This window comes from Hypanus sabinus, chromosome 25, assembly GCF_030144855.1.
Source record: "Hypanus sabinus isolate sHypSab1 chromosome 25, sHypSab1.hap1, whole genome shotgun sequence".
Classification (NCBI taxonomy): domain Eukaryota; kingdom Metazoa; phylum Chordata; class Chondrichthyes; order Myliobatiformes; family Dasyatidae; genus Hypanus; species Hypanus sabinus.
The window spans coordinates 19025139-19040991 of NC_082730.1; the positions used below are offsets into that span (position 1 = coordinate 19025139).

The window sequence follows — 15853 nt, forward strand, 5'->3', positions numbered from 1 at the left end:
TCAGAGGAAAGTGCAGGAGTTTTAGGATCCACGGTGACAGGACTGATCAGCGAGGCTGTGGACTCGTATTGCATGTGTTCCTGGATTCTGGTTACTGTTTTTATTGCTGACTTTGAGTGGCTTGTTCAGGGTGATCGATGTGGACTGGGGGTGCTTTGGCGAAGAGTGGCCCTGTGGCCTGCATTGGCTAGCAGCACAGCTTTGAACTGAACACCACTGGATTCCATATGTTGCTCGCTCACTTTTTGCAGTTTCACAATTTGTTCTTTTTTTTCATGCATTGGGTGTTTGATGTTTTCTTGAACAGGTTCCATGGTGTTTCTTTACTTTGTGGCTGCCTGTGGGAGGACGAATCTCAGAGTTGTATTCTGTATACATACTTTGATAATAAATATACTTAGAATCTTCATAGTCTTCTTCAGTGATCATTTTCTCTAATATGATCCATTCACTGTCAAAGACCAGTCTGCAAAGACAGTGGTACCACTGAATGCAAGAATATCTATGTTGAAAGGACACTCCGTGAAGCTAACTCGTACGTGCTTTCAGGAAGTTTGACATGGGCAGCTGATGGAATTTCTTTGTTTACAGATGTAAAACCCCGGATCCTTTCCAAACGAAACCAGGTCATCAAGGTGATTGAAAATAACCGGACGCAGCTCGAGTGCAGGTTCTTTGGCTCTCCAATCCCCGTCCTGCGATGGTAAGGAGCAGCTTACTGAACTGTCAATCAGTATTACATTATAGTTGTAGAATTGATATAGAAACAAGTCATTCAGTCCATCAGCTCCTAGCTGAAGTTCTTGTTCTATATAAGCTTCTTCCAAACATTACTGATCTAATCTAGCCTTCTGTTTCTCCATATGGGTTTATCCATTTTGCCCTTGAATCCATCCATGCCATTTCATGTTGAAAGCAGTTTGAGTGGATGCAGTGGAGATTAGGTGGAGAATTCTAGATACGATGGGAGATTGTCTAGGCTTTATCTCTCTGGAACGCAAGGTTCTGGGAGAGATTTAATTGGGCTAAATAAAATTACCAAAGTTTTAGTTAGTTTTGTTCCCTCCCTGCAATCCCCCAATTTAATCCTAGCCAAATCACAGGACAATTTACAATGACCAATTAACTTACCAACTGGTATGTCTTTGGACTGTGGGAGGAAACCCGTGAAGTCACACAGTGAATGTAGAATCTCCTTACAGACAGAGGTGGGAATTGAACCAGGGTTGCTGGTATCGTAAAGCATCGTGCTAACCACTACACTATCATACCACCCTAATTATTGTTGTTCAAGTGTACAAACATATATAGCTAAACAAAGCATCCCTCTAGGACCAAGGTACTAGACAAAGTACATGCATCACATACAGTACATAAAATTAACACAATGATATTAACAGCTAATAAAACACCTGTAGATGTACAAGTTGACATAAAGTCCATTGACGACATATAAAACAGTAAAATGCTACTGGCACCATCATAAGTAATGTGTACTGGATGGTAGCAGAGTGTTTAGAAGTCTCAGATCCTGGGGGAAAGAAGCTGTCACCCAGCCTAACAGCCCTTGTTCTTACACTGTGGTACCTTCTGCCTGATGGTAGGAGGTCAAAGAGATTGTGGGACAGATGGGACAATGCTGAGTGCTCTGCGAATGCACTGCTCCTGATGTATGTCCTGGATGGGGAGCCTCTTGAGAAGGACCCCTACCATTAACCAAAGGGTCCGTGGACCCCAGGTTGGGAACCCCTGCTAAAATTGCGATCGTTGGGGAATTAGAGAAAGAAAAGGGATCATGAAGAGTAAGTTTATTGGTCTGGGTGGGGGATATTCCTAAATTGACATTGCCCTGTACATGGATTTCCATTCTCCCGCAGAGATTTGGGTGGGATGCAGCACATAAATATTCTATTAGACACAGTGGGACACCCTGCATGAGCCAAAGTATCTTTCCCTGTGTGTCATTGCTCATCACTCTGTACCATTAATTGAAGTCCCGTTCTCTCTCTGAAGCAGTTCTTTTGTGATTTGAGGTTTAAGGATGGACAGGGCAATAATCTTTATGGTGGGAACTACATCATCCACGACAATGGCACTTTACAGTTGCGTCGGGCTCGGAAGTCAGATGAGGGAACCTACACTTGCATAGCAACCAACGTATTGGGAAAGGCAGAGAACAGGCTGCGGCTGGAAGTCAAAGGTAAGGTTTGCTGTGCAATGCAGCAAAGACTCTGTCACCTTTAGAGCAATTTGACATCAAATTTGTTTTCCTTTTTGAAAGATGAATTCTCCATTTTCTGTTCACCTGCACCCCTTTGTCCCTGTTCTTTCCCCTGATCTACCCAGTTCTTCCTACATTCACGTCAGCCCCCTCTCATCACCCATTGCATCTGACCATCATCCGCACACTCATCCCACTGGGTACCCTCCTCCCTCTGTTCCCATTCACTCTACCTACCTCCTCGCTCCATTCCACACTCCACCCTCCCCTCCTGTCAAATTCCATCATCTACAACCACTTTGCCATCTCCACCAATCAGTTCCCAGCTTCTATTTACACTTTCTGACCTTCCATCCACCAATCACTTGTTTGCTTTTGTTCCACCACATCCCTCCACCTTTATACACTGGCCATCTTCCCTCTTACTTTTCAGTTCAGATGAAGAGTCTTGACCTGAAACGTCGAATGTCCATTTCCTTCCATAGATGCTGCCTGACCCACCGAGTTCCTCCAGCATCTTTGTGTTGCTTGTATTTCATTTGTCTGTCTTTAATATAGAACCAACAAGGATTATAAAGGCCCCAGAATCCACCATAGTTAAGAGATCACATGCTGCCAGATTTGACTGTAAAGTGAGGCACGATCCAACATTGCGACTGAAGGTAACCTGGCTGAAAGATGACAAAGTTCTCTCCTTACCATGGAGGTGAGTGCTGCTTCCTCCTGGCCACCATCATCTTCATGTTGGCATGGTTCATCTCCTGACCCGATTCGTTCCCGGGTAACTGGAACTATGGCACAGATTGTTTACTTACTTTGTTTTACTTTTAAGGCTGGTGGTTAGATCATAAGATATAGGAGCAGTATTAGGCCATTCAGCCCATCAAATGTGTGCCACCATTCAGTCATCCCTAAGGTTAATTTGTAGGTCGAATCAATGATGAGGAAGGCAAATGCAATGTTAGCGAGAGGACTAGAATTTAAAGCAAGGTATGTAATGTTGAGACTTTATAAGGCACTAGTGAGGCCTCACTTGGAGTATTGTGAGCAGTTTTAGGCCCTGAAGAAAGGATATGTTGACATTGGATAGGGTTCAAAGGAGGTTCATGAAAATGATTCTGGGATTCAAAAGCTTATCATTTGAGAAGCATTTGATGGCTCTGGGCCTCTACTCACTGGAATTCAGAAGAATGAGGGAGGGGGGAATCTCATTGATACCTACTGAATGTTGAAAGGCCTCAATAGTGTGGATGTAGAGAGGAAGTTTTCTTTGGTGAGGGAGTCTAAGATCAGAGGACACAGCTTCAGATTAGAGGGATGTCCATTTAGAATGGAAATGAGGAGGAATTTCTGTGGAATTTGTTGCTACAGGCGGCTGGGGAGGCCAATTCACTGGCTATATTTAAGGCAGAGGTTGATAGATTCTTGAATAGTTAGGGCACAAAGGGATATGGGGAGAAGGCAGCTTATTGGGACTGAGGGGGAAATGGATCAGCCACGATGAAATGGTGAAACAGATTCAATGAGCCAAAAGACCTAATTCTGCTCCTATATCTTATGGTCTTATTTATTTTCCTCAACCCCATTCTTACCATGACTCTTAACTTTTTTACCAATCAAGAACCTATCAATTCAGAGAAGAATGAAGTGGACGTTTCAGGCTGCATTCATCCCCAGCTGGCTTAACCAATCACTTTCCAGTTTGTACTCCTTCCCCTCCGCCCCCTTCCCTCTTCCTTTCCAGTTCTGATGAAAGGTCTCAGCCTGAAATGTAGGGTCTTTATTCTTCTCCACAGATGCTGTCTAACCTGTTGTGAGTTCCTCCAGCATTTTGTGTGTGTTACTCTAGATTTTCATCATCTGCAGGATGTCAGTACTCAGAGTACAAAGTCAACTTTAATGAAAAAATAAATTGCTAGAAACGCTCATCAGATTAAATTGCCTGTGTGGGAAGAGAAAGAGTTAATGTTTCAGGTTGAAGGCCCAATGTCAGTTTTGTTCTTCAAGATTTTATGTTAGTTGCCAAACACAATTTCCTTTTCCACAGAAGTGGCCCCACCTGCTGAGTATTTTCTTTTTTTAAAAATTTTAGATTTACAGTATCTGGACTTTTTTTTTGTTTTCAACTCTGCCTAGCTGCAGGGTCGCATTAAAGTCCAAGTTTTCACTCATGGAAAATAATGTGCAACCATCGAAGAGTGGGGCCTACTGGCACTGTTGTGAATTTGGAAAACCAGTTCCATTGGCACCAGAGAATTGATAACCAGTCAACTGAATCCAGGCCCAGCAGGGTTACCACCTTTTTCCTTTTAAAAGGAATCTGAAGGGGAACTTTTTCACTCAAAGGGTCTGAAACAAACTGCCTACAGAAGCTCGGATAGGTACATGGATGAGAGGGGTATGGAGGGCTTATGGTCCAGCCACAGGCAAATGGACTAGAAACAAGACTAGTTTGGAATGGACTAGATGGGCCAAAGGGCCTTTCTCAGTGCTGCAATACTCTATGACTGCAAGTGCCTCATCAGATTCGATCAACATCTCATTGTTGTGGGGAAGATACTAAGGTGAGACAGTCACACACAGAGATGTCATCTCCTGGTTTGGATGCACCAGACTTAATTAGGTTGGGCCAAACCCTTGGTGATCTAAGTCAGACTCTGTGTGTGACTGTCCCATCTTAGTGAGCATCTTCCCCATGTCAATGAGGTGCTGATCGAATCTGAGAGGGCACTTAAGGTCGTGGAGTACTACAGTTCAGAAGAAGGCCCTTTGGGCTATCCACTCCATCCTGACCTGGTATTCTTCCTAGTCCCATCTACCCACACTGGGACCATAATTCTCCTTACCCATCTCATCCATGTAGCCATCCAAACTTCTCTTCAACATACAGTTGAACCTGCTTCCTCTGGTTTGCTGGAAAGAGTCAGATCCTCAAACATTTAGGTCTGAACCTTAACCCCAGTGGTCCCCTTATGGGCCAGTGCTTGTATGTGGACTAGGAAAGAATAAAAGGAAATGAGAAGACCGTGTTTAATTTCAGGGCAAAGGAAGATGAGGATTCTTTAACAATCATCAATGTGTCAGAGCGAGATGAAGGAACCTACACCTGTGTTGCCCGCACAGACCTGGACAGCGACTCAGCCAAGGCACGTCTCACTGTTCTAGGTAAAGTTAATGATCTTGTTGATTCTGCAGTTCCAAATCACCAAATGGGAAATGAAGTGAACTAATCAATCATTTCAGGGGAATCTGAGCTACATTACGAATAAACCCCTATTGGGCTTCCAGCTGGGTACAGGAATCATTTACAGCTGACGTGTCAATGACAAATTCTGCCTTCTTCTTCAGCGGTGATAACTGGCAAGTCTAATCCGGTGGCACTTCCCTGCTGTCCGTCCCTCCTAATTGGTTAGTCCTCATCCGATCAGGTTTCAGCTCTCCCACCTTGTTTACAATTGAATTCCAGTTCTTACTTAAAGTGAGACCTCCATCTTTATTGAAATTCTTTTCCTCTAGTTTTATTTCAATGGCTTCCTTTACAAGCTGGTTCCAAAAGCCAGTGGTGTGGCACAGTAGTTTTGTGCCATCCAGGTCAATCCTATGGCCATTGCCAATGCCATGTTCTGTTACTGCCGATTTCTCCAAGAAACCCAAATGGATACACCTCCTGTGCTCCAGAAACTGCAAAGGTCTCACCCTAAGTAAGAACTGGAATTCAATTGTAAACTAGGTGGGAGAGCAGAAACCTGATTGTGTGAGGACTAACCAATCAGAAGGGACAAATGACAGCTGTATAAATACACTGGACTAGATATGCCTAGGCATTATCCCTGAAGAAGATGGCAGAGCTTGTCATCGAAATGTCAGTCATAATCGATACCTCTATCTGGCTGGAAGCCCGAGAAGAGTTTATTCGTCATTTACGCTGGGAAAGGAGTGGATCCTTAACAATAAGATACATTGTTAAGTCCTCATTGTTTGTCCATCAAAGTTCAAATCCACAGCAGATCAGGCAAAATGACAAACTTTAAATGATGGACAGCTATGAAAACTGAGGCATGTAGACCTTTGCTTCAGAAGTGCTGATCTGATTTAAACATTCTTTCCATGAGAACTCACCCAAAATAATTTCAGTGCTGTTTTACTTTAGTACTGAAATCTTGCATATAGGCCAGTATACCTCTTGCCTTCCTAAATGCATGGCGTACTTTCAGTTATTCAAATACATGGTATACATTCAGTAATAAATGTACGTGGACACCATCTGAACACCAGCACCGTTGCATCTCTCACCAATTATCCTACCAAAATGATACATGTTTTTTCCACACATATTCCATCTTCCCTTCCTTTGTCCATTCTCCGAGCCTGTCCATATTTCCCTGAAGCCTCCCTCCAACCTCCTCATATTCCTACTATTGCCAGCCAACCTCACATGATCTGTAAACATGGATATAATGTACACCGGTAATCACATCCAAAACATTTATATTGTGATCAGTTGAGGGTCCAGCAGCAATCCTCAGGCATAATCACCTAATGTGCAAATTATTTTATTATTTCTGCTCCATTTTCTGACGTTTAACCAATGCTCAATCATCACTGTACATTATTCTCATTGCTGTGTGCTCTAATTTTGTTTAATAAGCTTGAGGTTAATTAACAATAACAGATTATTTCAGAAGACATGAGATCCCCTATTAGAAGATGCAAGTAAGTTAATATCAAGGATGACCTAAGTTCCCTTGTTCCATCAACTATCAAGTCTTTAATTTAGAAACAGATGGTAAAGTGGGTTGGTGCATATCATGATGTTGTTGTGACAAATACTGAGTTGTGACATCCTTAATTTACACAATCCAAACCAAACTAGTTCCAGGGCAAACATTTTTAGAAGATAGATAGATGGTAAGTTGGTCCTGAAGATTTGGTCATCTGGGAAGCATGGTGATTTGGTAAATTGGAACCAAATCTGGCTTAGTCATAGAAATCAGGTAGAGGAGTGTTCCTCTGGATAAACTGAGGCTTTTTCCCCTGGAGTATAGAGGGCTGATGGGTGATATTATAGAGTTATAAAAGATCATGAAGAGTTATAGATAAGGTGACGTTTACAGTTCTTATTCCCGAGGATAGAGGTGTGTAAAATCTAAGAGATAGATTTTGTGGGAAAGGGGGGGAAAAATAAAGACGGTGGTGGGTATGTGGGACAATCTATCAAAAGAAGCTGTTCAGGCCCTACAACATCAAAAAGATATTTGGACGGGTACGTGAGGCAGCTTTAGAGTCACATGAGCCAAATGCAAGAAAATGGGACTAGCTCACACAGGCAGCTTGAATAGTGTGGATGAGTTGTGTTGAAGGGTCTGTGTTCAGTTCCTGCAGCATCTGTGTTCAGAAAGTGTAATCCTTCATTTTACCATCAGTCATTAGCAGGAAAATGCATCACACCACACCTTCTAATTCCACCAGAAACAAAAGTTGAACAAGGCAGAAACAATGGATTAGCTACCCAGAGGTGGAGTCTTTAGTTTTACAAAAACCCTGTTGCAGATTGAAATATATGTGCCAGTTCTTAACAATAATTTCTTTGTTTAACAAAATAATAGTTACTGCTTCAAAGCAGAACTATTTGTAGGCTTTAAGGCAGACAATTTGACTACAGAACTCCTTTGCTGAAGTTTATTCATACCCATTCTGTGTGCGGTAGAGTGGTAGGTTTATTCAACTGGAATTAGGTAAGTGAATTAGTCAAAAATTCCCAGTTATGGTGTGATTCAGTCAAGTGCTGTTGGAAGGGGGGTGCACAGAACAATGCGACACTGAAGTGCAGCAGTTAACGCTGTTGTCTCATTGCTTTAGTGACCCAGGTTCAATCCCAACCATGACTGCTGCTTGTGTGGAGTTTGCATGTTCTCCCTGTGACTGCTTGGGTTGGCCTTGGGTGCTCCAGTTTCATCCCACTCTCCAGAAATATGCAGCAGGTGAACTGGCAACTGTAAATTGACCTGAGTTTGGGCAGGTAAATGAGGGGAAGTTAATAGGTGTGTGAGAGAGAATAGGTTACCGATGAAATAGATTCTTAATAATGCTCTCAGAACCAGCATGAACTCAGTGGGACAAGGCAACTCTGAATCAGGCTTATTATCACAGACATATTAGAAATACATAGTTTTGCATCAGCAGTACTAGTGTACTATAAATTATAATATGTAGCAAACATTTATGTTATGGATATACTATATTAATTAAGTTTATACACACAAATGGAACAATATGCAGTGCAAAAAGAAAGCAAGAAAAGTGAGGTGGAGTTCATTGTCCATTCAGAAATCTGATGGCAGAGGGGAAGAAGCTGTTCTTAAAACTTTGAGTGTGTGTCTTCAGGCTCCTGTATCTCCTCCCTGACAGTAGCAATGAGAAAAGGGCATACTCTGGGTGGTGGTGGTGGGGTTCATTAGTGATGGATGCTTCCCTTCTAATTCATCACCTTTTGGAGTTGTCTTCGATGGTAGTGCCCATGATTGAAGCTTTTTCTGATCTTATGACTCCTTCCAAGTCACATGAAATACAAGACAATGTGAAGTCACTTGTAGGAATGACTAATTGCAGAGAAGGGCAATAATTCTCAAGAAAAGTTGTGTTAGTTTGAATGCATTGGGAATTTGACTATTTGTCTGTGCTAACTACATAATCCGATACATCTCTTGATGGTTATGTGTTATTCCTCAACGTAACTGTTATTTTTATATTGTGCATTGTACATATAACTGCATTTTCTACTGATCAATGCTAAACTTTATCAACCTTCCTCTTACATTCACAGTTGTTCCTTCCACCCAAATTACCCCGCTTGCTGCTGTACTAAAAGGTAATCTGTTTACTAACTACGTCAAGCCTTTTAACAATGTGTGCCAAGTACTATCAGAATCAAATGGTCCACAAGACAGGGGTAACTGTGACCAGGTCTGGATGTAAAATGTATTTGACACCCTTACCGTAACAGGCACTACATTCACTGCAGTGTCCTTGTATTCTGGGGAAGGTCAATGACTCCAAATAAAATGAAGCCTGAAATAATATGAACACTCAACCTTTTATTTATTAAGTCTACCAAACTATCAGTGAATTAGAAGAAAATGCATTTCAATTATACCATTAACACAAATTCCTACACATTAAAAAAAAAACTTGTACCTTGGCCTGAAACATCAACAGTTCAATTTCCTCCATAAGCAATATCCTTTATCCACAAGCTAAAAAAAAACTACTTCCAACCAAATGAGCGCATCAGCTTTCAAATGTTTAAAAAAAATTGAAAACCTGCAGATTAGCAGTGAAACAAAAAAATGAATGCATTCAAAAATTTAAAGGTTTGTAGGACAGAGAACCAATAAACTAATGTATCATCTCAAGTGACAAATTATAACTATGCATGAAGGGAAAAACACAGGAAGTGTGAGAGTCAACTCATTAAGCACATCAGTGCAGTTTAAACAGAGGAGCAGGGCAAAGTCATTGCCTGGTACCTGGAAGTTTTTAGATCCAGAAGCAAATGACAGCAATGAGAGAGAGAAATTGGATTGCAAGTTACAAACAGGGATGAGAAATTGTTTAATCAAGCTCAATAAAGACAATCACTAACAAGAGCTTCAATATTCCAGCTGAACATACACCAAGCATTATAAACAAAACTAGCTAAAGACAGGATAGTGAGGAGTAGTAAGTAAGTAGACTAACCAAAAATCTTCAAAACAGAACCTAGGTGTTGTCATTGCAGAGTTGCATAACAAGTTGAGAAGGTAAACTCACATCTCTTGTTCTCATTAAGATCAAAGGCCCCTATTCCACAAGGCTGAACAAGAAAGGTCAGATGAAATCAGATAGAGTTGTCATTAATCACTAGATAAAAACATTGGACTCTAAGAAACACAAAATAATATGGCCACAACAGGAGCAAGATTACCTTTCTCCTCCATGAAATTATTTCCCTGAACATAACACAGCAACTAGAGGCAGGTAAAGGTGATGGAAAGTGGGTAAAAAGCAAGATAAACACAAACCAAACTAAGTGACCAGGGAAACAATGAAATCCAAAGAAGGTGACACTAAAATGTAAAAGAAACAGGCTCTGAACTCTCGTACTAATGTCACTCAAGCCTAGACCTTTCACCATTCTTCCCCAGACCCAGCCAGCCTCAAGACTTTGACCACAGGTCCCTAATCCTAAACAGATTCCTGACCATAAACTATTATTGTTAAAAATGAATCCTATAATCCTAGCCCCTCATCCTAATCATAAAAGCACTGCAAATCTATGAGCCTAACTGAGATCACATTTCTTCCTCATTCTGATGTTTGATCTGAACTTCTTGAGTATGTCTGCATGCTTTTATGCATTAGATGCTGCCTAATGATTGGCTGATTACGTATCTCTATTAACAAGCAGGTGGGCAGGTGTAACTAATAAAGTTGCCTTTAAACATCAGATTAAATTACCCGCCAGTGAAATGATAGGTTAATTACCTCAGAAAAAAACAAGTTAAAGAAATATTTTTATGCCCCTAGATACAAGAAGTTTCAGATCAAACTCAGATCTCTCAGTTCCATCCTGTTAAATACTAGTGCTCTTCTCTTCCGGGTCTCATAATTAAAGAGGTTATATTGCGTTGATTGCCTGACATGTGGACTATGGTTTATTATACCAGGCCACACAGTTTCTCTGAAACCAGTGATGATCAGTACACCAGTTTCATTTAGAACTGAGAAAAATTATCAATATATGGTTCCTAAATGCAAACAGAGGAATATACCCAACTTAGAATTTGTAGGATAACATCCATGGTCTTGCCCCCCTTTCTAACACATCACACAACTGTGCTATACCCTCTAACCCCTAAGGTTCTGTGGTAAACTATGTATACATGTCTGGACACGCCCCTCTGCTGACTGCTCCTGTGGCTCCTCCCACAGACCCCTGTATAAAGGCATTTGGAGCACTGCTCCTCCCTCAGTCTCTGAGATGTTGTGCTCCCTTTTTGCTGCTAATAAAAGCCTATCGTTCACTTACAGTCTCTGAGAGTTATTGATTGTGCATCAGGTTCTAACTGCAATATTTTGATGGTTTTTAAAAAATGGCCTGGGTCAGAGAGAGGGGAAAAGGGGATTTAACAAATGGCTTAATTAATGTTGCTCTCTGGAGCATCATTAAACTGTTTATACATTGAGAACAGGTAAGAGAATTGGTAAACTCATCCCATTAGGTTTAATGAGGAGACTATGGTGTTGCAACTTCCCCGTTTAACCCATCCTTAGGTACAGAACACTATTTCAGAACAGCAAGTAGAAAAGTGTTTGTAGTGTTCTTTTCATAGTGCTCATGTCTTTTTCACATTATAGCTGAAAATGCACTCAAATTCTCGAGACAAGTGTGCAAAGTTAATTCTGCCTCCTGTTCCCATTACCTCAAGGGTTCAAGCACTGAGGTGTGGATCTCACTTATATCCGATGGAAAAAGCGTTTGTAGTGTTCTTTCCATGGGGCTTACGCCTCTTTCAATTTGCTGCTACCTTTATAGCTGAGAATGCACTTAAATTCTCGAGACAAGTGCGCAAAGTTAATTCCTTCTCCTGTTCTCATTAAGCTTGAAGGTCCAAGCACTGAACTATGGATCCCAGTGGAGTATATAGCTCTGATATAAACTTTTGCCCCAGTAAGCACCAGGAGAGGATAATGTGCCATCATATAAATTTGCATATTTATGTGGTACCACGATGAGGTCATGTGATGCTCAATTTTATGTACTATTTGTCCTTGCTGCCTTATGGGTGAGTGACAATAAGGTTGCTGCAACAATCTACTAGAAACCTGGTAGTTCTATTCTATGTGCACAGTGTGATCACTTTATTGGCTACTTCCTGGACCTAATAAGTTGACCACTAATCGTATGCTCCTGGTCTTCTGCTACTATAGCCCATCTAGGATAGTTTGTCTGTTCAGAAATGTTTTTCTGCCCAGCTCTGTTGTAATGCATGGTTATCTGAGTTACTGTCGCCTTACTGGCAGCCTGAACCAGACCGGCCATTCTCTTCTGACCTCTCTCATTAACATAGTGTTTTCTCCCACAGAACTGCTGCTCACTGGATGCTTCTTTTTTCATTTTTTGCACCATTCTCTGTAAAATCTAGAGATTATTGTGAGTGAAAATCTGAGGAGATCAGTTGTTTTTGAGATATTCAAACCACCCCATCATTCCCCGGTCAAAGTCACTTAGATCACATTTCTTCCCCATTCTGATGTTTAGTCTGAGCAACAACTGACATGTCTGCATGTGCTTATGCATTAAGATGCTGCCGCATGATTGGCTGATTAGATATTTCCATGAACAAGCAGGTGTAGAGGTGTACCTAATTAAGTGGAAACTTAGTGTACATTTCAGCAGTTGGTTCTTTCCTTTCTCCATTGTTTCTGCCATCCAGTTTCTCTCCCCACCCCTTCTCTGTCCTGCCTTTCTCTTTCTTCCACTATAATACAGAGGAATCAATACACTGCAATTTAAAATCAATTGTTACTTGCTCTCAAAGTGGGTGATGGTGTGAGCCCAAAACACAGACAAAAACAGATAAGCAAGCCATTTGGTATAGGTCCACTGGAATCAAACACAAAGAGCAGTTCTGGGGAACAGAAACTTTGGTCAACCACATTCACTAAGTCAGAGTGAGTTGAAATCTCACGGTGCACCCTGATTCAGTACTGAGGGTGAATCGTGCACAGTCTTAGCTGCTGCCCTGAAACAAGACACAGTCTGCTTTCTCAGATGGATGTAAAAAATATCAGAGCACAATTTTGACAAACAGGAAAATTTTTCCCAATGTGACCTCGATCTGAACATTCTTTGAATGGCAAATGTAATAATTATCAAAGGTTCAAAAGTTCATTTATTACATTGGACAACAATTTTTTTCAAAAGTGTTGCTTCCTCAGAACATTTTTTTTGTTCATGATAGACTACTTGAAGCTGAGTACAAGTATAATTTCCATCTACTTGTCTCATGTAGGAATTTGGAGAAACAAGAAGTTAACTTTTAATAAATATAATGAATTTAATTGCTTTACAGTGCTGTTGCTTGGCAATAGTTCAACTAAGCAAAAAATGCTTTGTTGATGATTTTCATTTGTACTCAGTGTCTGAAGCTTCTTGCTTAAGTGCCCAACAATAATCAACCAGCATTAAAGGATTCCAGTTGCCCTGATACTGCTTCGGCAGTTGCCTTGTGGACCAAAAAAATGCCTTCCTTAATCTTAGTGTCAATTATTCCGGGAAACATCTGTCTTATATATCGAAATCCTTCATGGTAATTTTTGTGCCTGGTGACAGCAGATTCCATCCTTGCAGTCTTGAACGTTATGCTTCTGCCTTTGACAAACCCAAGTCATTGACCAGCTCATTTAACTCAGATTGAGTTATCAGATGAGACTCACATGACATAAAGGGTTCAGAATCTGTATCAGTATCACTGTCATTTTTTATTCCTAGTGCATGCATCATGCCATCTTTGTCTGTCTCCTCTGGGCTCTATGTCCTGTTTTTCTGAAACTTGTCCTGCCATGCAGCTTCTGCACTGCCTAAGCATGCCCACACATGCCCAACAAGATACAAAACTTTTCAGCTGACATTGTGGGCAACATTTTAATTGACTTAACTTATGAATTGAAATAACAAATATAGGTGATTTTTTAAAATGGTGTGTGGTCAGTAAATTTCACGGTGACTTTCATGATTTGGCAGTCCAAAATCCTTAGGATACACCAAAAGGTGTTCAGGAAGCAAAATCTTTATTGTCCAGTGTTATCAAAGTATACAACTCTGAAATTATCCTTTTCTGGGTAGCTGTGGAACCAAGAAAGAAAAGAAAGGCCACACGATCATCATTCCCCAAATTGCGCTTCCCTGCAAAACAAGACAAACAAAAACGCAACAGGCATATTAACCACCAAGTCCCTCCTCCCCCACAAAAATTTCACAAAACAGATCAGCCACATTAACCATCGACCCCCAAGTCCCTCTTCACACACACAACATTGCAAACAAAATGGATCAGGCACCTCGACCTCCAAATCCCTCCTCCCACCCAAAAAAATGAACAAAATGGATCAAGCACATCCACATCCCACCCCTCGAAATCCCTCTTCCTGCACAAAAAAAAAGAATGGAACAGGAACATCGAACCCTCAAATCCCTCTTCCTGCATAAAAAAAAATGAACAAAACAGATCAGGCACATCGACTCTCCCCCAACTCCCCCTTCCCACACAAAGAAAATGAGAAAAGTGGGTGAAAAAACATAGAATATGAAATAAGACATAAAAAAAAGAGTCTGGAGTCCAAATGCAAATCCAAACTGCAGAAAAACCCTGGGCAGTGCTCTCTGGATGCAGCCAGCGCTCAACCTCCGCACTCGCTTTGATGCTTCAATCTCTCTTGACACTTTAACAATGGGAGCTTTCATCGGCAAAGTGGAGCCAAACCTCGGCTTGAGCCCAGTCCTGCAGCCTGCCCGCTATGAGGTTCACACAGGCTACCTCTGTTTCCTGGAATCCTCTCGGAGACTGCAGAAAATCTAGATAAGACTATCGGACATAGGAGCAAATTTAGGCTATTCAGCCCTTTAAATCTGCTCCCTCATTCCATCCTGGCTGATTTATTATCCCTCTCAAGTTCAAGTTCAAATTTATTGTCATCTTATTATACATTTCTATAAACAAATGAAACAATGGGCCTCTGGACCACAGTGCACCCACAAAACATATATCATGCACAGCACATAAAACTAAATATTACCATAAATGTGGTAATAAAATATAATTCAAAATGCTTGTAGTGTGCAGTACAGGTAAACAGTAAACAGCTCATTGTCATTGTGACAAGACTTTGGTGGTGGCAGGGTATTCATTTGTCTCGCAGCCAGAGGGTGCCCCTACTCTCCGTAGCCTTTGACACCCTCACTAATCGAGAAACTATCAACCTCCCCTTTAAATATTCCCAGTGACTAATTCAAAATACCTGTACCAGATAAAGTGTCTCTTTTTTATAGATAGATTCTTGATTGAGCCCAAAGGAAATTGCAGTGTCACAGTAGCATTACAAGTGCACAGGTATAAATATTAGAAGAGAAGTAGAAAGAATAGAAAACGTTACCACAAACAGTCTTCCAGGAGGGAGTCATCACTCTCCCCAACTATAGGTTGACTCATTATGGAACCTAATGGCTAAGGGTAAGAAAGACCTCATTTTGAGCTCTTTGGGGCAGTGCAGTTGTCTTAATCTATTATTAAAAGTGCTCCTCTGCTAGGCCAAGGCCAGCATGCAGAGGGTGAAAAACATTTTCCAGAATTGCCAGGATATTCTGTAGGGCCCTTTCTTCTGCCACAGTCTTCATTGTGTCCAGTTTGACTCCTAGAACAGAGTCAACCTTTCTAATTGGATGTGCTAGAAGCAAACAAATATCTCTCAAATTGAGATGCATTTACAATATATGTTTACAATTTTGTTCTGTGTAAATATTGTACATTATTTTAATAACACTATCCCTTCTACAGTGTCTTTATGACATCCCAACATGTTACAGCAAATATC

At 41.1% G+C, this 15853-nt stretch overlaps 1 protein-coding gene across 1 annotated transcript in view; it reads left to right on the forward strand.

Annotated features, from left to right (window-relative positions):
• Positions 1–15853, forward strand: part of LOC132381067 (neurofascin-like) — a 275421-nt gene that overhangs the window by 191003 nt on the left and 68565 nt on the right. Inside the window, exons 13-17 of the mRNA XM_059950244.1 lie at positions 592–703; positions 2034–2200; positions 2780–2927; positions 5262–5386; positions 9045–9089. Of these exons, the coding sequence (XP_059806227.1) occupies positions 592–703; positions 2034–2200; positions 2780–2927; positions 5262–5386; positions 9045–9089 (597 nt within the window). The remainder of the gene's footprint in view (positions 1–591; positions 704–2033; positions 2201–2779; positions 2928–5261; positions 5387–9044; positions 9090–15853) is intronic.